General features: G+C 38.9%; 1 protein-coding gene across 1 annotated transcript in view; it reads left to right on the forward strand.

Annotated features, from left to right (window-relative positions):
• The window catches only part of ezrb (ezrin b), a 46,031-nt gene extending 19,387 nt beyond the window's left edge, over positions 1-26,644 (forward strand). The window contains exons 4-14 of the mRNA XM_042503520.1: positions 223-318; positions 2,842-3,116; positions 5,676-5,759; positions 6,558-6,704; positions 12,655-12,751; positions 13,293-13,456; positions 19,079-19,209; positions 19,881-20,041; positions 22,477-22,569; positions 22,940-23,200; positions 25,173-26,644. Coding sequence (XP_042359454.1) covers positions 223-318; positions 2,842-3,116; positions 5,676-5,759; positions 6,558-6,704; positions 12,655-12,751; positions 13,293-13,456; positions 19,079-19,209; positions 19,881-20,041; positions 22,477-22,569; positions 22,940-23,200; positions 25,173-25,337 — 1,674 coding nt within the window. The 3' untranslated portion in view covers positions 25,338-26,644. The remainder of the gene's footprint in view (positions 1-222; positions 319-2,841; positions 3,117-5,675; positions 5,760-6,557; positions 6,705-12,654; positions 12,752-13,292; positions 13,457-19,078; positions 19,210-19,880; positions 20,042-22,476; positions 22,570-22,939; positions 23,201-25,172) is intronic.
• The last annotated feature ends 621 nt before the right edge of the window (positions 26,645-27,265 follow it).

The following is a 27,265-nucleotide window of genomic DNA, read 5'->3' on the forward strand; positions in this document are numbered from 1 at the left end:
AAGGTGCCCATAAATAAAATCTATTTTAGTATTATTATTTGAAGACCTCACCGTGGACTCTTGGAGGTTATGATTTTTGTCACGGGCAGTTTTTTGCTATTGTTTTTAACTAAACAGTAAATGGACTACTCAGAAAAAATAATCAACAGATTGATTGATAATTAAAATAATTATTTGTAGCAACCCTGTGTTTTAAGACTTTTTCATTCCTTTTCTGTGCAGGTGGTAAAAACCATCGGCTTACGTGAGGTCTGGTACTTTGGACTTCAGTATACGGATAGCAAAGGTTACCAAACATGGCTAAAACTGGACAAAAAGGTAAGATCCATCTTTAAAATACATTTTCTACATTTTCTTTCATAATAACCCTTCTATCTTCTAAATTCTGATGTTTTTTTTAGGTTTTTAGCACTGGAGGAAAATGTTTCCTGTGTATTTTATACTTCATTATTCCATCATGAGTCATTATAACTGTTAATGCCATACAGTGATATGCATGCTGCTGTGGTTAGGGTGAATTTGTTTTAAATATTCCTTTTAATGGAGTGAAATTCCACTATCAGTACATTTCATAATACCCACCACCTACATACCTACATGGTTATTTCACTCAGTGTCTGAAGTCTGTCCCAGTTTTAGCAACACCTCCCTATGAGGTCAGCTTCCTTAAAAAACAGAGAAAGAATGCATTCTTTCTGAGTTGCAGTGTTTGCTTTCCAGTCAATCAGTAGCCACTCTATTATATATATATTTATATGCTGTATTGTGGCTCCACTTCTGGCAGCTGATGGTCTGGTTTCTGTGTGCCAGTGGGTCGTACCTCACGAGATTATTTGACAAGAGTTTGAACTTTTTGTGAACCAGAGCAGGTTCACTGGTAATTCCCTGTTGTCCCTGAGTAAACACAGGTCACTGTACCTTCACTAACTGTTTCTCCTCAAGGTGCTCACAATGTAACTCGTTAAATCTTTCATGCAAAAAGCAAACCAATCACAGAAGTAAAGTCAAGCCTGTAAGTGAGCAGTATTCCAGATGCTGAGATTGTTTTGGTATCACAGTTTGTATATCATCTACTACCTCCTGCAGCCTTTTAGACCACTTGGTCCTGCATTAATGAACTCCTGTAGAAGAACTCAACTGATTTTACACATCACAGCCTCCTTATCGGTCTTACCTTGCTGTGCAGCACTTTGTAAACCTTGTGTTTGTTAAAATCGTGCTATATAAATAAAGTGGATTGGATTTGATTGCTGCCTGTTTTGAGTTAGACAGAGACGAGTTCTGTAGCATTTCATCTTCAGGCCTCAATTGTAGCTACTAGCCTAACACACCTGAATTATTTTAAGGTCTTTGCAGTCAAGTTGCATCATGGGCAATGTAGGTTATGACAAGAAAAAGGAATGTGTGGAAAAAAAAAGATATCTCTGATTCTGCTGCGTCTATTTTTGAGCTATTTCTTTTAAACAGGTCATCATGACCTCGACAATATTATAGGAGTGCTCAGTGGCGTTAAAACATACACCAGACTCCATTTGCTTATTAGTGCAGCATTTACCATAGACTGTAAAAGAAAGAGCAAATAGACTGTCTCTGTCTAATCTGATGAATGTCTTCCAGGCTGAAACAAATGTAGGAAACCAGGCTAATATATCTAGAGAAGAGTTGTACGTAGTCTATTTGCACATTATAATCATAAACAAGGGTCAGTGGGAGAGAGAAAGGGTCATATGCTTGCCTCAGTCAGCAGCAGTAAACTGTATACTGTGTGCTGACGCTGCACTGCAGCTCATCAGCACAATGCCTCGCTCAAACTGGAATATTCCCGGCCCCATTCTCTCCATCAAGACCGCTTGGTTCCTGTTTTGAAGTTAGAGGAAGAGGCACATTGTGTAAACACATACTGTGGCTCAGACTTGTTAAATTGTATTTCCACTAAATAAGTGCAGTAGATCCCCTTTTAGTAAGAGTAGTGCACCCATGAAACTGAGGAACTGTAAGAAGTTTCTGAATTTATTTAACACTGACGCAGAGTATTCAAGTTGCTGATTTTTATTCCTGTAAGTACAATATAGCTTTGCCAGCTGCTCAGGTATAGTGTGCTTATTTGCTTTCTTGCCAACAGTTTCACAAGAAAATTGCTTCCAATCTCACATCTCTGTGGTAAATATAGTTTATCTTAGCATAAAAAGTTGAAACGGGAAAACGGCATACTGACAATGCCAAAGTGGCAACCTATGGTGCTGAAAAATGAAGCTGTCACAGAAAGGCCAAAAGCTGCAGTCTCTCAACTGGCCACTTGAGGCTACGGGAACAAGTCAATCCCCATAGACCCCCATGTTAAAATGCCCAACTTTATAGCAGAAATATACATGTTGACAACCCGTAGGTCTGTGTAAATAATTTTCTCATTCATGGCAACTGTGCCAGGGTTGGATTTTTAAAGAAATCATCTCGTAAAGTGACTCGTGATTAAGTCTGTGGCCGTTTTGAGTGGTTATCTGCAACGGTTCGATACAGTCTGTGAGTCAGATCCACCCATCTGTCCTCCACAGCTCCACCTCTTGTCCAAATACGGACACTTCTGGCTCCAAAAGTCAAGTTTTGGCCACGGCCAAAATGCTGAACTCAAGGCTAGCAGTCACCCATTTTTCCAGTCTTTTTGCTAAGCTAAGCTATCCGACTGCAGCTACATGTTTACTATACAATCATGAAAGCCATATCAGTCCTCTCTCTCTAAATCTCAGCAACAAAGCACATGTGCTATTTCCCAAAATGTTGAACTATTCTTGTAATTCTCACATGATGGTGTATATTAAAAAACATGTTGTTATTTCTCTCCAGGTGTCGTCCCAGGATGTGAAGAAGGAGAACCCGCTGCAGTTTAAGTTTCGGGCCAAGTTCTTCCCAGAGGATGTGTCTGAAGAGCTGATCCAGGACATCACCCAGAAGCTTTTCTTCCTGCAGGTGAAGGACGGCATCCAGTGCGACGAGATTTACTGTCCGCCAGAGACAGCCGTGCTGCTGGCCTCCTACTCTGTTCAGGCCAAGTTTGCAGACTACAACAAAGAAGTCCACCAGCCAGGATACCTGCTGTCTGAACGCCTGCTGCCACACAGGTGAGACGTGCTACGAGTTTCCGAACAGCGAATCAAGCTTTGTTGTTATGCCTCTGTGCAAGCCATAGCCATGGTCAGAGGCAGCATGTTTTTGTGTTGTTCATCCCCCGGACATTCTCTTGAACACAATATCTCAAGGACACCTTGAGGGAATATCTTCAATTTCACCACAAACCTCCACTTAGACTCACCAATGAATTTATTAGAATTTGGTGGTCAAAGGCCATCGTGACCTCACAAAATGTTTTTGGCCATAACCTCAATCATTCATACGCTGATAATGACAAAATTACTCGGGAACAGAAAGGTAGACATTTGGACAAATATTGAATTGGTGACACTAATCTTGGTTGTCCACCTTGAAACTGTGCTTGTAGAGATTTTCCGTGCTGGCGGGTTGAAGATGTGTGTGGAGCATTCAAGTTTTCACGAAAAGAACGTAAACTTTGATTGCAACATGGCTGGTTTGTATAGGCATACAAACACGAGGCGGTAATTCTAGTTTTATTGAAGCCTTGATCAAGAGGCACGGTGTGTTGTGTAGTAATCCACTTTACTTATTATACTGAAGCAATTAGGGTTGGCTCAGGCAAAAAACAATGTTGCATAAGGTTATTTTTAAAGAAGAAGAAGAAGATGCAACTGTCGCATGTCCACTCGACCCTGGCAGCCAAGGAAACAAGCAAGCAAGTTTTATGATGTTTAATGATGAGTCTAGTTCATTTGAATCATTTATGTTGGGGTTTCTTTGCCAATTTTTTTATATGATCTCCCTTTGCCAGTGTATGAAGATGCCAGTTCAGCTTTCAAAGCATGTAAACATAGATATATTCATAAATATGAGTGTTAAAAGATAACAGAGTATCTTATTGGTTGCACTAGAGCATTCAAGAGATAGATCAAAGCATTATTACATCTTTAATCATCGAGTGCACCGAATGTGCCAAGACAGTGGCTGTGTTCTTTTGGTGTTTTCATGGTTGAAAGCCTTCAGTGATTTGGGTGGGTGTGTCAGGCAATTCTGACAGGCATGTGCATTTGTATTGGCCCCAGTCATCACCTGTAAAAGTCAGAAGTAAGCAATGAAGCGTGAAAAAACAGCAGCTCAAATATGTGCCCTCAAGGACATTATGATGTCTCTTTTTAATTCACATACTGACCACCAGACATACTGAAAGTCTGGTGGTCATTGTGATGTCCTCTGTAAATATGTCTGTACAGTGTGTCCTGATGTGGCATTGCTGTTGATTTGTGCTGCACAGACTAAAAAACTGTGAAGGATAGTGTCAACTGCCACTTTTGCATGCATAAGAGCAGTGGTTCCTAAGTGGTCCAGTCAGTGTCCAGATTTCTCCATAGTCATCAGTTCAAAGTCCACACATTATAGATTGCCACATATTCAGTTTTATTTCTCAAAATGTAAACAACATGATGGCTTAAAACACAAACAAATGACACATTTTGCAAGAATAAACAAAAACAGCACTTCAAAATAAAATCCCTGTGTTGGAAATCACTTTACAAGAGAGTACTTCAAAATAAAATGTGTTTTACACACTTGACATGTTTCTTGTGTCACTTGTGGTCCACTCAGAATAGACACAAGACCCACTTTGGGACTGTGGCCCATATGTTGGGAACCACTGCACGAGAGGACAGTAATTTCTGTGGTTATTGTTGACTTCTTGTTGCCTTCAGATAGTTGTATGAGGCCCAAGCATGCCACGTGACTGTCACTGTTTTGGTGACGAGATGCTTTTAAGAATCAGATGTTAATATTAACATTTTCCTTGCTAGGATTATCAAGGTGAAATGATTTTGCTGTTCATTTTAGTATATAATTAAAGAAAATACAAAACAAATAGAATGGTTTCAGGGTTTTTTGGAAATGGGTATGTTGATGTCTGACGGTGCACAAAATACATCAATCCCAACTCAAAGTTGCAGTGCACTGCTGGAATGCCAGTAGCACACACCCTGTTGCACCTCTGCTTTGTCACAGTGAGAGGAAAGTCAACAGTACCAAAGTTAAAAACGCACACTACACCAAAACAAAGTTGGACTTTGCACAATGCAATGGTTGCATGAAAAGAAAGCCCTTAAAGGGAACTATGCCCATTTTCAGAATTGATGTTATTTTTATGTTCTAAGACAGTGCAAAAATATAAGTGACAAACAACTCTCTCCCTCACCCATAACCTAAAGTGCTAAAACTTCAATTTATTATGTGATGGGGTGTAAAGTCAGAAGCTGCTCCATAGACAGTGAATGGTGAAAGTTGTTATAGTAGACGCTGAGAGCACTCAGGTGAATGTTCTGAGTATATGGGCACATTTTCGGTTTCAGAACTGAGAACACTATAGTAGAATCCAGCTCTTTTGTAGAGAATCGCTATTGTTCACAAATATTGATTGAACTTTCTTTTGCCATGGAAATAACATTACATTTTTTAATTTAGGTGGTGTTCTCCCTTAAAGCTACTTCTTAAATTAAAGCCAAAAATCCAAAAGAGCCAAAGATGATGTAGCTGATCTTAACTGTTGTCTTCTCTCCTTCTAGAGTCCTGGAGCAGCACAAGTTATCCAAAGAGCAGTGGGAGGAGAGAATTCAGGTGTGGCACGAGGAGCATCATTCGATGTTGAAGTGAGTATCTGTTTTATACAATCTCACAAAGCGGCAACCCCCTGTGCAGAGAAAAAAAGCCAGTGTTGAAGTGCCAAAAACTGCAGGCTGCAGAAGCTAATCAATCCGTGTGTTAAAATGTCCATCTTTTTAGCAAAAATAAACACGTTTACAGCCAGATACAAAAACAGTTTTGGTCCCAACAGCTCATTTAAAAATTGATGACAGTTGTACACGGAATTAATTTGTGTGTGACTCACCCATTTCATGTTTCATTGAAGCTTAAATTATCCATATTTAAGGGCGGGGCCGCTTGAGAGACAGATGGGTGCTGTCCGTTGAAAAGTCAAGGTGACAACTTAAGTAACCATGGCATGTTCCCAGATTTACAGAATAAAAGTGAAGCTATATCTTTTGCTATTTCAGTTTGTTTTCAGTTAATAAGTTTATTATAACATTTTGATCGCCTAAAATAAGGTCTTGCTCAGAGTTTTGTGTTTTGTTTTAATGGTTTTAAGTATATTTGTTTTTTTTGCTGCTGAAAATTAGCTTTAGCATTATCACAGTTAAACACAGACTGTAACTGCACCCTGCTAACCAAACTAGCAGCTAGCATTTGGATTAGCTCCTTAATCTCGTCCAAATATGGGCACGTCTGGTTTCAATAATCCACGATGGCAATGGCCAAATTGTCAAACTCAAGGCTTCAAAACAGTCCGCAAGCCATAAGTGTCTATATATTATTCTATACAGTCTATGAAGGTTTATAACATTACATTTAAACAATAACTTTATGTTGTCCATTGTCCACTATGGCAGGGAGGACGCTATGCTGGAGTACCTGAAGATTGCCCAGGACCTGGAAATGTATGGAATCAACTACTTTGAAATCAAGAACAAGAAGGGAACAGAGCTGTGGCTGGGAGTGGATGCCCTAGGACTCAATATTTATGAGAAGGATGACCAGTAAGCCCTGTATTTTTTAGACAGCCCTGCTGTCAGTGCCTGTTCTGTCTTTTTTTGCCTGCCGCTGTCAGAGCTGCAGCCCTGTGACACAGAGCTAAACTGGCTGGACCAGATCCATGTCTGTACTTAATCACTATTCCTGTTTCGCTGCAGACAGTATGACAGGAATAACAATGAAGGCCAGTGGATACAGAGTTTGGGAGGAGTATCTCCAAAGACAGTTTAAATCTCAGTAGTTCGTATCTTATATATTATATCTCTGTATTATCTTAAATCTTTTTTTTTTTTTTTGGGAGGAACATTATTTGCAGATTTGAGCTGAAGATATAGTCACAGTATATTGTTTAGAGTCTGTGCCTTTGGTGCATATATTTGTGTACAGTGACGGAAAATGATTCAAGAAGTTTATTGTCATATGCACAGTAAAAAAACAGCCGTTTACACCAGACAATCAAATTCTTAATTGCCAGGCTCCTTTCATGCAAAACAATAATAAAATTAGAATAAAAGTTAGATTTAAAAAAATAGTATGCAGAAACAAAGACCTAAGTTAACTTGAGTTAACCTGAGTTTCACATTAAACTGCACTTTGCCTCGTGCAAATAGTGCTATATGCATTAATGTAATATTGCCAGATAAATGCTTTTCAGTATTTTCCACCCCGGTTGTGTATGCGTCATCGTCTATATAGGATAAATAGGATATCTTCTGTTCACAACTCTCCTTATAGTTACAGTTACTACACTACAAACTACTGGATGATAAAAACAATCCCCTGTAGCACAAAATACACACTTGTGTTCCATTTATCTTAAAGGTGGTTTACATAAAATCCATGCTATACATTTGCAGACTTGTCCAGGTCAGAGAAGTTTATCACCACCCATTTTTCCTGTTTAGCCATAGACAGTATGACAGAAAAAACATAGTTATTCCACTTTTGTATTTGTTTGTTTCGAAGATTATTTGTTTGGCATTGTGCTGCAAGGGAAACCTCCTATTTGTAGCCAGAGTCCGGCCTGGTCTTGGCTGTGATTGCCACTTTGTTTATAGGGCAAGACAGTTGGGTAGGTAATCACCCTCTATTTGGTGAAATGACTTGTGGACTCTCCCGTGGCTGCTGGCCTCGTCTGTGGGGTTACTGAAGTGAAGTCTGTTGAAGGAGCACTTCATCCCGATGCCTCTCAGTTGCTGCACCCGATGCTGGAAATCCTTTTAGTCGCACTCTGCTCTGACTGTTGCTCACTGCCAGATTGTAGATCTTCCCATACTGAACTGGCCGCACTGTGTCAGTTTTCATGCCAGCGTCTATTGAAAGCAGCGTGGTCTGCTTTGTCTGCTCTAGGGAAGAAGTGAATATAGCAACTCAGTGACAGGGTAAAGTTTAGCATGTCAGGTCTTGGCTTTATGTCAGCTCGAGAAGTCTAAATGATTTAATACTGTAACTGCTATCGTGTTGAGTTCATCCAGTCTCTCATTCAGATACTTTTTGAATCTTAACTGTGGTATGAGGCTTTGAAAAGAAGAGTGAGAAACACATTGTTAAAGAACACACAAGGTCCTTATTTCTTAAGTTCTCGCTGGGATCAGCAAAGAAATGCCTCTCCTCCACTGTGCCCTCTGCTGTAACCATGGCTACGCCGACTGGTTTTTCAAGCTGCGCCGCACTTCAGAATGCGAGGCTAACCTACAACACTGTCTCTCCCATGAGGGCAGTTGGCCCACAATGCAGTGCTGCAGCCAAGGCTTTGCTGAGGCTCAGTCTGGTGCCGGCTTAACTCCTTAGGCTCTGCTGCTCTGCCAGCCTGCTATTGCTCATTTTTAAAGGAGAGTTTTAGAGAGGTTTTCTTGATACAAAGTGTTGTCGTAAATATCATCCCACTCAAACAAACATATAGTAAAACCTGTCATCAGATTCACTTATTCAGATGTTGGATTTACAGTGAAACACTGCTGCAAACTACCACCTTTTTTTTTTAAATTTAATACTTTATTTTTATAGAAATGCCCAAATATACAACAGAACATGTTGAAGCAGTCAGTTGGTCACCTATACATTCATTCTAATGTCAGATATCATACAATAATGGCTCAGACATCAGCTTGTGAGGTCAAGGACACAATCCATTTTTCCCAGTATTGCAAAAATTTATCCACTCGGAGGTTTAGTGAGAAAGTCATTCTCTCCATATTCTGTATAGTATTCACAATATCTATCCAGTCAGTCACTGCTAGAGGAACTGCCTGCAGCCACTTTTGTGTTACAGCTTTCTTGCTGGCCGCTGGTAGTATCTTTAACAGATACCTGTCTTGCACTTATGGATAAGCTGCGATATTTCCCAGATATGCAAACTACCACCTTTAAGCATCTGAAGTGCATAAAAATAGATGCATTAATGTTCTCTTACTTTTTTTTTTTTTTTTTACTATTTACTGTAACTCAGTAGTAACTTCGGTATCTAGTAGGAATGTAACAATCCATCATCTGGATCTCAACACATCGATTCAGTGATCAGTGATCCTGTATTATCAATGCAAAGTGAAAACATCGATACAGTCATCTTCAAGATACATCTTTATTTTGAAATTTTCATGGAACATTTGTGTTACCACTTTCATCACCTACTTCACAAACATTCAAACAGTGCTAGTGCCAGGCAGATAAAGGCGAGCAGCCAAGAAAAAGACAAGGATTGTTACTGGTATCATATCATATCAATCATAGGCCCCTGAATTGAATCTAATCAAATTGTATCGTGGCAGACTTTGTGTTATCAGCAAATTTTGTATCAGCGTCCATAGAATCTTATTTATTGTATCATGATGAAACTTATGATTTACACTCCTTAGTATTTTGCTGCTTTGTTTTTTCGTTTATGATACAGTAGACATGGGTTTTGTTGTAATGACAACAATATCTTGACTTCAGTGTTAGCTAAGTAGCTAACATAATGCTACGTTAACAGAGACACTTCTACACCAGCATCAGTGTCCGGATCTGCCCCCACAAATTGGCTTTTTTGTCTTTGCTGTGATAGTTTCATGCACCTTGGAATAGACGGTAACTAAAGGAGTAGCAGTGATGCCATCAGCGCCTTCCTGAAAAGTTCAAAGATTTTCAATGAGAAGTGCTCAGATCGGATGCACAAAAATGCAGGAGAGCTCTGAAAAAACACTGGGTGGAGCGACCTCATACGGTTTCTCCTTATTGGCACTCCTCAAAAAAACATCATGTGGCCCTAACTCATGTTTTTTGACAGACTGGCAGCTATTCTGATTATTGATTAGTGTCAGTTTTTATAGCAATCTGTTGATAGGTTTCAGCATCTGAAACTGTGAGGATTGGCTGCTTTTACTGGTCTTTTAGTAAACTGAATTTATATAGCTTCTTTACTTAAAGTCAGCAAAACAAGCAATTTGAAGAACTTACTTTAAGTTTTAGGACATTGTTTCAGATGTTTTCTTCTATTATTCTGCTTTTTATAGACCAAACAATTAAGGACTGATTGAGAAAATAATCAATATTGAAAAAAAAAGTTAGTTTCAGCACTACAATATTGCAAAATACAAATTGGCAATTAATATTTTCTTGCTTTTTCATAATTGCTATTCAGTAATTTATATTTACTTGGTTATAACAGATTGCAACAGTCCCTCAACCGGAAAAACACCTTTGTTATGCATATTTTTTTACATTTTTGACATTGGTGCCACGTGTCATTGCTATAAAATGCTAATATTTCTTACAAGTTTATTCTCATACTTTAGTAATATTTGTCACAAAAGGCCAGAGACCGAGACCGAAAGGCTACATTTTCACCAACCACTGTGTCTTTTCTGAATCACTGCAAGCTGTCAGCAGGATTTTAAAAACCGCATCACTACGACAATCATTACTACAAACATGAATCTATTGATAAAGCACGTCGAAGTAAACTGCAAGACTCTGATAGAAATATTCGATTGCTGAGATAACTTCCACATTGTTTTCTCAATTCCAAAAGCATGTGTCAGGGTCAGTAATTGAGTGAAATTCCAGTTCAGGCAGTACAGTTTCACAACAGAGTTTCGCTGTGAGGTGGATGGCTGCCTTTCTAGATTACAACACTATCGGCTTGTCAGTGTTTACAGTGCTACTTTGTTTTCTGCTGAATGAAATTGGCATCCGTTCAGTTCGTCTGGCACAATAGAACAGCGAGCCACACCCCAGATTCATCCTTCAAACTCGAACAGTTCATACAGAAATCCATGTTCACTGTCACCCTGACAGGTTTACTCTGACACAACTGTATGAAGCAGTTATTTGCAATTAAATTGTTTGGTGTTTGATTATGTCTGCATAGCACTTGAACTATCTTCTTTACTACTATAAATAGGGCCGCAACTAATTTTTTTCTATATTAATCTGAAGGGTATATACTCCATAAATCGATGAATATTTTTGGTGAGACAGTGTTTTTTAAAAGCTGTACAAATATTCATAAATGTCATATCCTACAGTGATGTATTCAGTTTGTTTATTTTGTCCAACCAACAGTCCAAAACCCCAAGATAATAAATTCATTGTCATATATGACAAAGAAAAGTGGCAAATTCTCTAATTTGAGAAGCTGAATCCAGAGGATATTTGACATTTTGACTTGATAAATAACTGAAGCGAATTGATTATAAAAGTAGTTGCAGATTATTTTCTGTTGACAGATGAGTCAACCAATCGGTGCTGCGCCAATGATAAGAAATTTCAGTATCAAACTTTATTTGTATAGAACCTAGGGCTTGCACAATATTAGATTTTCACAACAGGATTATCTTGGCAAAAGGAGTACACAATAACAATCAATAAGAAAAGAACAATAAATTGGCCAAATGTATCTTTAACTTGGGTTGGTGCATTTTGTCAAATAAATGACACCCAAAATACAAGTGTAGGTAGGTGTAGGGAGAGTCTGTAACCATAACTGTAAAAAATCACACAAAATGGTTAAATACACATAATAGGTCATGAAAAGGCAGCAAGAGGGCAATAGGGGAGGGAGATAAAGCACGAACAGAAAGACACTGAAATGTTTCAAGAGGCGCTGCAGTATTTACATGGTCTCCAGCTCCAGTGTCCCATCTCTAGTTCTTGACAAAACTGCTACAGCTCCATTCATGGAAAACACATTTTTTTAAAAAGCTTTGTAATTGACAGATGTGTCATTTGTAACTGCAGTTGCAGCAGTATGCCAGCGTGGTAGCACTGTATTGTATTTATCATTGCCCAGGGAAAGGCACAATTCAAAACGCTAAAGAGGAGGAAATTAGCCGTCTGTTTTTCGCTAGACTGAAGCAAAGCAGGTATCAGCGACATAAATGTCGTTCAGTGTTTTTTATCGTTTTATATCGCTAGGTGGCACTTGCAATCATTGCTGAAAATGGCAGTTAGTGTTTGTGAAAGCCGTTTTTGAAAAAAAGACAACGATTTACAAATTCCTGTTACTCATAAGAAAAATGCTGATAAAACACAAACATTTGCAATATTTCTCAGGTGAAAAAAATTTAGTTACATTTGTGTATAATGACAATAGAGCTTTTTGCTTTTTAAGTCCATGTTTAACTTTAATTTTGTTTTTTTCCTTATGTGATTTCAAATAGTTGCTGCACAGTCAAGATTCTAATATATTTAGGGCAGTGTTAGTTGAACTCTCTGTTAAACAGATTGGATCATCGGACGCTAGCAGTAATGTACAGTTGTTAGTCGTCAACATAGCAATGAACATTTACATTGTGCCATTGCAGATCATAATAAGCTTATAGTATGTAGTCTTAAATGATTTTTTTTTGGTTGTGGGTCAATATAGAAAGATGACAGTATGGGTTGTGCCACTTAAAATCATTATTATATAGCCGCAGACATAGAGCAGTACAGTATCACAGTATAATGCTCATGTTTATGTGTTCTCTCCCTCAGATTGACCCCAAAGATTGGTTTCCCCTGGAGTGAAATCAGAAACATTTCTTTCAACGATAAGAAGTTCATCATCAAGCCCATCGACAAAAAATCTCCAGTGAGTAATAATACATCATTAGCTTTTGCACATGCTGACATGCAGAAATACCTCTTCTGAAATTCACCTTTACAATCTTCTCCAGTTTAAAAGTTCTTGTTCCTCTTTGCACAAATTGAAACTTTCAGAACCTATTAATTTTCAGTGTGTCTTTACTTAAGCTCTCTGCTTCCATTTGAACCTGTGGTATCATGTTTCTCTGTAGTGGAAAGATAAACCATTAGACATATCTCTTGTCTGATCTAGCACACAGAAAAGATATTAGTGATAGACCCCAGATACTCACAAAAGCAACTGTTATATGTCTTATCTGTGTAGCTCAGGCTGTTTTACCTCTCACAATGAGTGGAGCTGTCTCTGTATCACTGACTGTCCATTTTAAAAGCTTCCCTGCACCTGCTCAGAGACACTACAGGACTCTGTCCTTTTATCGACAAATCCCAATGAACATGGAGTTCAACACTTTAATCAGAATGGTGTGTGTTTTCTTCTCTTCCTTTTCCTTTTCCTTCTCCTCTCTGTCGTCTTCTCTAAATTTCAGGACTTTGTTTTTTACGCACCAAGACTGCGTATAAACAAGCGCATCCTGCAGCTGTGCATGGGTAACCATGAGTTGTACATGCGTCGCCGCAAGCCTGACACTATCGAGGTGCAGCAGATGAAGGCCCAGGCCCGAGAGCAGAAGCAATGTAAACAGTTAGAAAGGTATGCAGATGCCCGTTCTTTTTTTTTTTTTTTTTTTTTTTTTTTACAAAATTAGATTTCCACTTAGAAAAAAGTAACACTACTCCAGAATTATATCTGGATATCTGACATGGATAAAACCATTCTTTTTTTTTAAATTAGGGCCCAAGCACCTAGGACCCTCTTGGAATGCAAGGAATTATTATTATTTTTCTGCCAAATAAACTGATTTTTGGAGGTCTAAACATGCTCAAAAACTCATGAAACTTGGTATGCACGTCTGGCCTGGTGAAAATTTTGTATTTTGGTGGTTTCAAACAGGTGCGTGGCTAAATTACTCCACAGCACCCCTAATGTGTAACCCCAATGGCCAGTTTCACCTACAATTACAACATTCAGTACACTTATGTATTATGCCCAGACACACAAAAAAGCCTCTTGGAACCACACCCCAAAACCCAACAGGAAGTTGGGCCTTGTACTTTTGCAAACTTGTCACATTAACATGAACATTAACACTTTGCATCGACCAACTGGTCCCAAACTGAAATACAGAATCTCAAGTTTTCGACAGATGCCATTACCAATACTGAGCTAAAGGGAACATCGCAAACTTGCAAAATGTCAGTAGTTTTGCCTCTGTGGGAAAATCAGGCGTTAGTGTGCCTGAGGTTGCTTATTCAAGTCTTATCTGGGACAGGTGATTTTTGAAGGTTGCTGTCTTAGCACATAGTTAAAGGGAACGTCAAACACATTTCAAGTGTCAGGAGGTTTAGCTCAACGAGTGCATCACGTGGTTAGTGTGCCTGAGGCTGGTGGTTTCAAGTCTCATTTGAGACGGGTGATGTTTGACTTTTATGGCATAGATAAAATGAAATATCACCTACTGATATAAGTCACTGATGACGTACCTTGCAACGAACTGTTAAAACAGTTAAAAAACACTCAATTCTCTCCTTTTCTCCTGAATTTTTGAATACTGAATTTTCCCTGCCATGAACTTAGTTGATTATTGGCCTGACTCATGTATCAGTGGAGTTTTCGACAGGCGTCACATTCCAATACTGAGCCAAAGGGAACATCAAAGCTATGTAACCAACAGGAGGTTTAGCTCAGCGTGTAAATTGTGTGGTTAGTGTTCCTGACATTAGTGGTTCAAGTCTTACCTGGGGCAGATGAATTTTGACTTTTATGGCATAAATAAAATAAAATATCAGCTGATATGTCTGCTCTGCTGATATAACTCATCAATGACATACCTTGCAACAAACACTTAAAACATTTAAAAAGCATACAATTGTCTCCTTGTCTCCTGAAAATTCATAAAATGAACACTGAATTTACTCTGCCAAGAACTTAGTTGATTATTGGCCTGACTCATATCTCAGCTGAATTTTCGACACACTTTTACTGAGCCCATTACTGCCCATTACTGAGCTAAAGCGAATACAGAATAGTGAATGACAAATCAGGTTGTTTAGCTCAATTGGTAAATCAGTTGGTTAGTGTGCCAGAGGTTGGTGGTTCGAGTCTTACCTGGGGCAGGACACTTTAGACATTTATGGCATAAATAAAAATAAAATATCAGCTCATTTATCTGCTCTGCTTACATAAGTCATCGATGACGTACCTTGCCGCGAACACTTTAAACCTTTAAAAAACATGCAATTGTCACCTTGTCTCCTGAATTTTCATAAACTGAACACTGAATTTTCCCTGCCAAGAACTACATTGATGATGGTTTAGCTCAGTGGGTAAATCCGGTGGTTAGTGTGCCAGAGGTTGGTGGTTCAAGTCTTACCTGAAACAGGTAAATTTTGAAGACTGAGCTAAACCCAAAGCAAGCATACAGCTAAGGGAAACATTAAATACATGAAGTTGATGTTGAGTCAGGCAGTAGGGGGAAAGACAAGAAGTTAGATAAAGAGTCAGGAAAGTCTGTCAAGTTACATGCAGTTGGATTGTGAGACAGGAAGTTGAGGTGAGAAACAGGATGTTGGGTTGAGAGACAGGAAGGTTAGTCAAGTTACAACAAGTTAGTTGAGAGACAGGAAGTTGAGTGAAGGTAGAAGGAAGCTCATACTGAATACTGAATCATCAGAGCAGACCTATATATCAGCAGATATTTTATTTTATTTATGCTATAAAACATAATTTGGCTGTAGATTCATACAATTTAGACACTGATTGTGATATTGCAGAACAAATTAAGGCACGTAAAGATAAGTGATATATCGTTTTGGCTAGTAAATCAGGTGCAGTGGTCCAGAAACAGGTAAAACCAGTATCAGCAGTGACGTCTGTCAAAATGCGACTGATATATGAGTCAGGCCGATATATTTTTTTTGACAATATTAATTTTGACAGATGTATCTGCTGATACTGGTTTTACCTGTTTTGGGCCACTTCACCTGATTTTTCGCCCCAAAACGGCATGTAAAGTTGAGTGATATATTGTTTTGGACAAAAAATCAGGTGAAGTGGTCCCGAAACAGGTAAAACCAGTATCGGCAGTGACGTCTGTCAAAATGCGACTGATATATGAGTCAGGCCGATATCTTTTTTCGACAATGTCAATTTTGACAGATGCATCTTCTGACACTGGTTTTTTCCTGTTTCGGGACCACTTCACCTGATTTTTCACCCAAAACGGCATGTAAAGTTGAGTGATATATTGTTTTGGACAAAAAATCAGGTGAAGTGGTCCCGAAACAGGTAAAACCAGTATCGGCAGTGACGTCTGTCAAAATGCGACTGATATATGAGTCAGGCCGATATCTTTTTTCGACAATGTCAATTTTGACAGATGCATCTTCTGACACTGGTTTCCCCTGTTTCGGGACCACTTCACCTGATTTATCAGCTAAAATGATATTTCACTCAACTTTATGTGTCTTAATTTCACAATCATGGTCTAAACTGTATGAATTTACAGCCAAATGATGTTTTATAGCATAAATAAAATAAAATATCAGCATATATGGGGTCTGCTCTGCTGATTCAGTATTCAGTATGAGCTTCCTTTACCTTCACTCAACTTCCTGTCTCTCAACTTAACTTGTTGTAACTTGACTAACCTTCCTGTCTCTCAACCCAACATCCTGTTTCTCACCTCAACTTCCTGTCTCACAATCCAACTGCATGTAACTTGACAGACTTTCCTGACTCTCTATCTGACTTCTTGTGTTTCCCCCTACTGCCTGACTCTTGACTGTCTTTCCTGTCTCTCAACCCAAACTTCATGTATTTAATGTTTCCCTTAGCTGTATGCTTGCTTTGGGTTTAGCTCAGTCTTCAAAATTTACCTGTCTCAGGTAGGACTTGAACCACCAACCTCTGGCACACTAACCACTGGATTTACCCACTGAGCTAAACCTCCTGACACTTCATCAGTTTTCGATGTTCCCTTTAGCTCAGTAACGGCGGTGACAATTGTGTGTTTTTTAAATGTTTAAAGTGTTCGTTGCAAGGTACGTCATCGATGACTTATATTTGCAGAGCAGACATATATCAGCTGATATTTTATTTTATTTATGCAATAAAAGTCAAAAGTGATCTGTTTTAGGTAAAACTTGAACCATCAACCTCTGGCACTTTAACCACCACATTTACCCATTGAGCTAAACTTCCTTATAGTTCAGGTGGATTCGATGTTCCCTTTAGCTCAGTAATGGTAGTGATGTCCGTCAAAAACTCAACTGATATACATATGAGTCAGGCCGATGCCGATAATCGGCAGGGAAAATTCAGATAAAGTATTTTATCTATGCCATAAAAGTCAAAAATGACCTGTCCCAGGTAAGAATTGAACTGTCAACCTCTGGCACACTAAACACCTGATTTCCCCACTGAGCTAAACCTTCTGATTCTTTTAATTGGTATTCAAGTCATAATTTTATTAGTGGAGTTTTCCTTTAATGTAGGCTGCACTATTTCCTATACATACAGTACAACAACATTTCAAGATCAGAGTGTTTCTGTTTTTAGATATGTGATAATGTCAACACCATTAAGTAGATTAAGGCCAGCAGATCACTCATGAATAGTTTGACCTTCTTTGCTTTCTGGACCAGCTTTACCAAAAGCAGATACAATTTATACAGTTCAACTTGTAAAGTGAATCCTCCATTTGATGGGCAGTGACACAGCATTGCTTCTCGAGTATGGGAAATGTGCTTCCTGGATTGGCTAAACTGAAAGTGAATAGATGTTGACCCTGGTCTCAGCTACAGCTGTCCGCCCACTGTCTGTCCCGTACAGCTGTTCAAACACAGTGATGTAATGCCAGCAAGACAACACAGTAAATGCCAGCAATAGAACCATTAGACCATCAGCAGACAGAGTTAGGGTTCACACACAGAAGCTCACAGTGGTCTGTGACAGACACAGACTCTGGGCTGATGTCCAGACAAAGTTACTTCATGGTTTGTGATGGGTCCCTTAAGATGGCTAATTAAACATTATTAACCCCTGAGGGAGACATTAGCTTGTAATTAGTAATGAAGCAGGAGTGCAAATTAGACAGTGAGGCAAATCACGGCCCTCCAACAGTAATATTTGCTCCCTGGCAAAACTTTTACTTTCATAGTTTACATTAAAACTAAACTTTAAATTTTACATTTTTTTAAATGAATCTAATATGGAAATCAGTATAAATTCAAAGCTAAATGAACAGTTAATGATTAATCAACTAATTGTTGCAGCACCACTTCTTTAAGTGTTTAAGTGTGTAATACAATTTACAATAAGCAAAAAAGACTTTTAAACAAGTAACAAATAAAGTAGCAACAAAGGCCTTCCCTTGCTTGCAGTATGTGTGGTAAAAAAGAGAAAATGCTTTATATTTTTACTTAAATAGTTTTACTTTTTAACGAGTTGTGGTCCATTTACAAAAAATCAGCAGTAGTTTTGATAAATGAATAATAATTTATTGATTTGAAAAAAAAAGTTCCAATAATTCTAACATGTGAGGTTGTGCTGATTTCTTCTAGAGCTGAAATAATAAGTTGATCGATCGATAAGCCAGTTGACATAAAGATGGGATGTCAGTTTTCGTTAATTTAAGTGTTACGTGCATGAATCAGACTTTAAACAAAATTTTCAGAATATTGGTGGAGCTGAAATGAATTGATTAGTCAAGCAAAGGAAAAAAAAGTAATGATTACCAATTAATTGTTCAAGCATTTTCATTTAACCCTTTACAACATGGATCAACATCAGTTTTCTTGCGCTGTGTTCAGATGCCTTTTACAAGTTGTTTAACCCTTTGAGCAACCTGAGCAAATTTTCTTCCAAAACATGGGGAAAAACCAATGAGCAACTTGGCAAGAAATGTCCCACAAATTGCAAGAAGTTTGTAAAAGGAAAAAGAAACTGACCTGAAAATATGTTTTTTTAAAAAGAGGAAACACTACTACTACGTCCAAAAAACTGCATTCATATTTATTATTAAAAGATGTTTATTTTTTAATTTTTTAATAGAGCACCTTTTGCAGTCATGGGTTGAATCTTGCTTGGGTATACTGATTTGTTGCGTGTGTGTGTGTACGTGCGTGCATGCGTGTGAGCTCACCGACTGCTGTCTGTCAGCCCTTTACTACGCATCAACCATGTCGACTGATGACAGCTGTGTGTTATCTACAGGGCAAGGCTGGAGAATGAGAAGAAGAAGAGAGAGTCGATCGAGAAAGACAAGGAAAGGATGGAGGAAGAGAAGAAGGATCTGATGATGAGGCTCTACCAGTATGAGCAGCAGACCAAGAGGGTAGAGAGAGGTGAGTCACATAACCCGAAGAAGTGTGTGTTTGTGCGTGTGTGAAGGCAGTTAGACTGTGTGTACATGCAGGTAGGTCAAGGTGAGGCTAACAGGTAATGAAAGCAGGTTACTTGTTTTGCAAACAACATAGATGATGAACGCTATGTCATGTGTTTGTACAGTATGCACCTTTATGGTTTCTTAGTTTTGTGTTTTATTTATATTTTGTTCAGTCTCCAGACCAGGAAAACAAAAGTTACTTGTGAGCTTTGACTCTTTAGTTCTAGTTTTGCCTCTTTCTGCTCATCTACGGGCAGTAAACCAGCAGTGTCTCTTTAAAGTTCAACCTTAGAAAGCCACTGTTGTTGATAAGGTTATTTACAGTACAGCTATCAGGCTAATGCGATCACTTTGCTTTAGTGATGATTAACAAGTTCCCTGCTCATAAATTAGTTTTTAATGATTTTCATCTGATTGTGGCTTCATAGCCTGAATAATACAAGTCAGATCAGGAGGACATGCAAAGCTCTGACTGACCCTTGACCTTTGAGGCCCAGATGCACCAAAGCAACATCCAAGAAACAGTGCTGAAGAAGGCCAACTGTTGCATCGTCTCACATCGAAAGAAAGACATAATTTTTCTGTGTGTAGTACTATTTGTGTCATATCTCTTACGTATCTTTATTGTAGATCTGCAGGAACAGTGTCAGAGAGCCATGGGGCTGGAGCAGGAGCGGAGGAGAGCCGAGGAGGAGGTGACTCGTATGGAGTGCGAGCGTCAGGCCGCCCTGCTGGCTAGAGAAGAGCTGTTACGCAGTTCAGAGAACCAGAAGAAGTGTCAGGAACAGATGGTCAGTATTTTTATGACACTGTTCAATTGTTTAGTGATCTTAAACCCAATTTTGAACACTCTTTGCTGTTCTTTTAAATCTGAAAAACTTTTCTCTTTGCCGCTACCTTTTATTGCATTAAATATTTATTCATTTCTTGCACTGTAAGTCTTTAATGAAGTCTTTAATGGTGTGGTTCTTTTGTACTATGTCTTGATGCTTGTGATGTTTTAATGATTTATGTAAAGCACTTTAAATTGCCTTGTGGCTGAAATGTGCTGTATGAATAGACCTGCCTTGCCTATAGCTTGAATCACTACAGTGTCGTGCTAACAAGATAAAAAAGTTGCACATGAACACACCACCACGAAATATTTCTGCTTAAAAGCTCGGTGACTTAAGAAAAACTAATTGTTAACAATTTGCTCAGCTCCGTGTCATCTTATGCACGTAACATGAGGGTTTTCTAACGAAAAGTTAGCAGAAACAAACACGGTGATTCGGTCTATACTTTACTTGTAGCACAACTGATATTAAAAAAGGCTCTCTGGTCAAATCTCTGGTCATATGTCCATTAATAAAATCTGAAAAGTTTGCACCTTATTTGCAAGATCAGATCAATTAAAACCCTTATTCACCCCACTCAGCGGGTACTCTGTTCAGGTCTGTACCAGGGACATTTCAGGATGGTGTATTCAGCAGTGCCTGGTTACAGCAGCTCCAGACAAAACCACTTTGTAGCACTCAGCTGGACCACACCCCATTACTTCAGACTAACTGCCCCTCATCTGTGGACCACCCACAGGACTGTGTGCTGCTCCTGCTTGTACTTTAACAGCCTGGACAGTAAAGCTGCAGCTCCCTCTGCACATTCACAGTTTTATCAGGCAGACACCTGCTGCGACACCCTTTATACTTAAACCCTATTAAGACTTGTGCAATGGATTAAGAGTCTTGAGCAAGTGTCTCTGAGCAACTTCACTGACTGTGACTGAAAAAGACATGGAGGAGTCTCGTTATAATGTTTGAAAGCATGTTTGATATCAATAATAGTTCACATTTCCTGTGTTTTCACTGAGGGACCAGTTTTCCAGCTGAACACCTTTCACACAACCATTTCACTGCCAAGTGTTTCACTGCAGGCTGGAGTCTCTTTACAACTAAAGCAGGTGTACCGTTTAATACCAAGCCTCCGGTTAGTTCAGTCTGGTGAAAGACAAGCTGTTCACATTGTAGTGGCGGTCAGAAGGAATGTACCACAACACAGAGGCTGCACGGAGTCTGGTTACATTTCATCAGGACGCTCTACTCAGCATCGGCTCCTTTTTTTTTCTTTTTTTGTTGGTTTAATTTCATTTTCTGATCGTACTGAAAGCTGCTCTTAAAGCTAAGATAATTAAACTGTTGTTTATAATGATGTCTTAGTTCAGCCAAGAAATTTTATTTTAACCCTTAAGCTGCTGTTTTTAAAATCAATTCACTGCAAGTAACACAGGGCTCCCAAAATCATGAAATTCATGGAAAAATTAATGAAATCAGAAAAACTGTTTTTCAGGTCTGGAAAATTGTTTGAAACTAACAAAACATTTTTGAAAAGTTATAAATATACATTGTTTGGGCTTTTGTTGAAAATGTCTTTATAAAAATCTCAAAACAACTCGCAAACCTTGTTGCGTTTTTAAACTAAATTAAAATCTAGTGCTGCACTATTTGACCGTTGAGACATCACAACATTGACTTACTACACTCATTTTGGGGTCACAAAGGAGAGAAACAGGAAAATGCTGTAAAGCCGTTGTGTAGCAGGTTAATTTATAATCCAAACGCGTCAGATCATGTTTTGTTATGTTTTCTTTAGTTTTGGTAATTGTAAAGATGTTCTTAAATTTTAGTCTGAGTGGCATTAACAAGTCTTAATTTCCACTTGTCTTATGCTGCGTTCACGTGCAATCTGTGAGACAGACGGCAAACTGGATAAATTTTAGTGGAAAAGAGCAGGATGGTAAAATTTGGTGAAATATTTTAACTTTTTGCCGTCCTCTGCCATTGAATTTACGTCCAGATTTTCTGTAGCTCGTGTATGCAAGGAGAAAACAGGCACTCAGGATACTTACTGGACATTGATGGAGAAATTGCATAAAATAAGAATTATTTGTAAACAATATGCAATCACCATCGCAATATATCATTATGCATGTTTTATTTAACCATCCCGCCATCATGTTGGACTGCTGGTTTGTTTTTTTCTCATGCCCTCCAGAAGCGTCTGTGTAAGGGCAGTGTTAAGCTGTGGCAACCCCTGTTTGTGTTTTATTGTTTTATCCGTGATTTATGAAAACAATATGACAGTTCCAAAAGTGGTGCTGTATGTGTTTCATCTGGCTGTTTGTTTCCTTTATATTTGCTGTACTCATGTATATTAAATCTTAAATAATTCTCCTGTTATTTTGTATCAGGCTTCAGACCTGGCAGAGCACACAGCAAGGATCGCCAAGCTGGAGGAGGAAAAGAGATGCAAGGAGGAGGAGGCCAACTCATGGCAGCTGAGGGTAATCTGCAGACAGTGTGCAGTAAAATGAGGCTCATTCAGATACTTCTGTCATTTACACCAGAAAAGTACAGTAAATTATACCTACAAGGACTAGAATTAGATCCCTTTAGATGTTTTTTTTTTGCTATTACAACTTCTCAAACCTGCCAAAACTGTAAACAAGGATTCCGTTTGTTTTGGGTGCTTGTAGTTTTAAACCTCAAACAAATAAAATACCAAAGTGGAAACAAATGTGGGTAGGAAAGGTAGAGAAATTAAGTTTGTGTTTCTGTATTTTGTAAAATGCAGAGGTCTAAAATAAACATATCAGATCTTCTACCTCAGTATAGAGACAACTAAGAGTAAACTGACTCATCTGTTCATTGTAGGCCAGGGAGGCCGAGGACGATCTGGAGAAGACCAAGGAGGAGTTGCAGATGCAGGTGCCGATGATGATGCCGATGATGATGCCCCCACTGCCACCTCCACCTCCCCCCATGTACGACCACCTGGATGAGAACAGCGACAGCGAGGAGAATGCCAGCACGCACAGCGCCGAATTGCAGACTGAGGGCATCAACGGCCACAGCAAAGAAGAGGATCGCTTGACTGAGGCCCAGAAGAACGAGCGCATCCAGAACCAGCTGAAGGTGAGGACAGTGTGATCTGAACCAGAGGAAATTAAATTAACACCTCACACAGTCAGTCTTCGTCCAGATGCAAATACATTATTCAGTTTATCTTGTGTGATATGGCAGATATCTTCTACTGTATCGTCTTTTCACACATTACTGAGCTTTACTGCATGTGCTTGTGTATTTTCTATTTTTTATTAACAGTGAAAAATGGACAGAAACAGGAAAAGAAATAGGGATTTTACAGCATAATATTACTGGAGGATAGTAATATAATGAGAGTGTCATGCTATTTACATGGCAGATTCAGTAAAAAATAAGGCAATAAGTAGATGTTCCACAAACTGCAGGAAATTACTAGATTTAGAAATTCTTTTTTTTTTTTTAAAAAAAAAAAAAAAAAGGTAGAGAAAAATTATATAATCATCATATTTAGAATTAGTTTTAATTTTTAAGCACCCTTTTAAGCAGCAGACTTGTTTGCCTTGTTTGTTTTTCAGGTAATTTTCTTGTACTTTTTTCGTGTACTTTTTGTACTTTCCTCTTGATCTTTGCCTTCCTGCCACGTTTTTCAAAGAAATCAAGCCAATTTGCTCAGGTTTCAAAGTTTAAGACAACAATATGTACACACACACACACACACACACACACATATACAGTGTATATATATATATATATATATATATACACAAATGACCTGAAGCAGAGTCTTGAGACCCTCCTGTTTAGCTGGTTAACAGATTTCACACCAGCCAAAACAAAATGCACCAGAGTTTATTTAAACCAAACCATACCAGTTTAGCTGAGAAATAGGTGGACAGCATTCTCTGCTCTGAGACGCTGGGGGCGTGTCCGCCGATGGTCAGTGGCACAATTGGTTTCTGCTGGTGCTTCTAAATAACAGTGCACCAACAATGTTCATGGCCATGGGAGCTCAGATGGGTGCAAGTCAATTTACACAGTGTGGGTGCCGACAGTGAAAATGACAACTGCTTTGGCCGTAAACTAGCGATAACAGTTGCATTGCCACTTTGTGCTGAGTGTAAGACAGGGCTCTGCATCACTTAAGGTGCATTCACACCGCAGACAAAGCATGAAATTTGCATCATCTCGTGCAAATTGAATTCTTTTCAAACTGAGAAATTCAGGTGACGCTATGTCAAAAAAGCCTGTTAGTGGACGTTAAGTCGCGCGATGGATATTGATCTGTTGACCCCGTCAGAGCTGATGAGATCACATCAATGGATGCGAAGAGCAGCTGCTACAGAGGTGGTGAATGCAAACTTTTAAACCCAACAAAATCCCGATTAATTTTCCTATTCACTGCGACTGATGTTCATCTGCTCCGTGTGTGCTCAGAGTGTGCTCTGCGCTCAGAGAGCGTGGAGAACTGAAAAACACAATGTATGTATGTATATTTAATATTTTTCCAGGTAAATAAATGTGTGGGAAAACCTGGCTTTGCTTTCACACCACAAATGACCTGAAACAGCATCTGGAGACCTTCTGGTTCAGGTGGTTAATAGATTTCACACCAGCCAAAATTAAATGCACTAGAGTTTTTTGTAAACCAAACAAAACAGGTTAGGTGAGAATCCAGCCTTAACGTCTGCCTGTGTTACTGCCACACACCCAGTTTGAAATTGCTCTGAGGCTTTCTTACCATTATCTGTACTGGGAACAGATTTGTTGTTGTGTTAAATTAAAATGTTACACAATTGGAAATAATCATATTATCTGAATTATAAGCATTACTTTCTGTTAACAAAAAGATTACACCAGGTTATAATGATTCACAGGTGTCCAGTATTACCGGCTCACAGTAGAGAGAACTACTGAATATCTCTGCATGAGTGCACGAGGTGGTGATTTTGGACGCAATGGAGGGACGTCACCGTGACAATGGCACTGCTCTGATGTCATGCTTGAATTGTATGAGTTTTGTGGTTCCATCTCATGCCTCCTCTCCATCTCTGCCCCCCCTCAGGCCCTGACCACAGAGCTGGCTCAGGCGCGTGATGAATCCAAGAACACCCATAACGACCTTCTTCACGGCGACAACGTCCGCAGTGGCCGAGACAAATACAAGACCCTGCGGCAGATCAGGCAGGGCAACACCAAGCAGAGGATCGACGAGTACGAGGCCTTATAAAAGAAAAAAATCCTTCGGCCCCTTGGCTGCGACACGACATCTTTGCTAACACACATGGACACAAACAAACTCACATCAGCCGCAGACTAAACTGAAGCAGTATAAGCATCACATACAGAAAGACGCACTCCTTGAGTGAGTGTGCGGGGCTTTGCAAATCCTTCGGAGCAAACTTAGTGCCAAAACCTCTCTTCTTAGTGTTTCAGATCTTATTTGTGTATTTGATCGTGTGTAATTTGATCTAATTCAGACCAAATCATCACTGTTTTTATCCAGAGGTGTGACGAAGTAGTGGGACTAGCCAAATTTTATTATGACGTCATGATGTGCACATATAATATGTAATCAAAGCCTCACTTCTTTTTGATGTCTGTCATTTGTCGGATAGGAGGAAAAGGACAGTTTGTCGCTTATAGCAGCCACTCAGAAAGGGGTAAAACAGTATAGGAAGGAAAATGTATGTTTGTTTTTGTTTTCCATTATATTTGAACACTTCCATTTATGTTTAATATTGTTATACAGTAGTTAAAAATCATAGCTAGTTTGATATTTATGCTGTATATGGGACATCCAAAAGGGTATTTCATCTTGGTTTGTATATTTTTGCTATCTACTAATGATATTGAAAACATTTAATATGTTTTATATATTCACCAAAATATTAGCAGTCTTATGTTCCATATGTTTTCCTTTAGATCACTAAATTAAAGAGATTTTACTGTAAATTATTATTTTTTACTGTAGGATATATCAAACTGCATGCCATTAAATCAGTTAATGAGACTGCTAGCTATCTAGGTACTTATGATTTTTTTTTGTTTGTTTTTTGCCGTGCAATTCACAGCATGCTGAGGAACGTCTGTATCCTCAGAGCTCTACCTTGACTGGGACACTTGGGTTTAATATATTTTATTTTCCGTTCTGTGTCATGTCGTTGTTAAATGAGAGATGCAGCATGTGCTGTGTGCTTTTATTCTCCTAAGTGGCCTTTCTCTCTGGCTGTCGCCCTGCAGGGATCAGTCCCAGACAGTTGGTTTTCATCCAAGGTGATTAGTCACAAAAAAATATGGAAGCTTTTAGTTCTCTTAGTTGTAAACCTAATGAGGGTTGAGGTGAATGTTTTCATTTTTACCGCTTGGTCACAATGGACAGACCGAGACAGAACACCTCACTGTCCTCTCTCTGGATATGGACGAGAGTAGCATCCACTGACACTGTAATTGAAACAGCTCTGCTGACCTTTGTATATGAACAGGATTTTATAATGAGGTGTTCAACATATTGGCAATAAAGAAAAATCGATGATTTCACACGCCTGATTTATATGCCTCCGCTACGATGATAGCAGAGGCCAAACGCATTATATTTTCAAGTTGCCTGCCTGCCCTTCTGTCCGTCCATCATCCAGTCCATTCCTGTTTATGTAATATCGCAAGACCTCTTTGAGGCAATTTCTTTAAATTTGTCAAAAACATTCACATGGACTCAAGAGAGACCTGATCAGAATTGGGTGTTTAAAGGTCAAGGTCACTGGGTCATTGCATCCAACAATCTGAAAATGGTCTTGAGCGAAGTTCTTAAAATCGGGCACAAGAGTCCACTCAAACTCAGTGAACTCAATACAATCCAATGGTTGAAGGTGAATTATGACGTTTTTGGCTTTATTTTCACTTTTGTTTGCTATGCTGCGACTCTACAGGCTATAATAAGTCATTTTCAGCCATTTTTAGGACATGTCAAAATTTGACTTTTTTGCCATACTATACTATGCGGTTTTCGGCCATTTTTTCGACATGCTAAATTATGATGTTTTTTGCTTTGTTGTCAACTTTGTATGCTATAGCGCAACTCTACAAGCTATAATATGTCATTTTCAGCCATTTTTGGGACATGTCAAAATTTGACAAAATTTGACTTTTTTGCCATAC

Source organism: Plectropomus leopardus, chromosome 16 (genome assembly GCF_008729295.1).
Source record: "Plectropomus leopardus isolate mb chromosome 16, YSFRI_Pleo_2.0, whole genome shotgun sequence".
NCBI lineage: Eukaryota > Metazoa > Chordata > Actinopteri > Perciformes > Serranidae > Plectropomus > Plectropomus leopardus.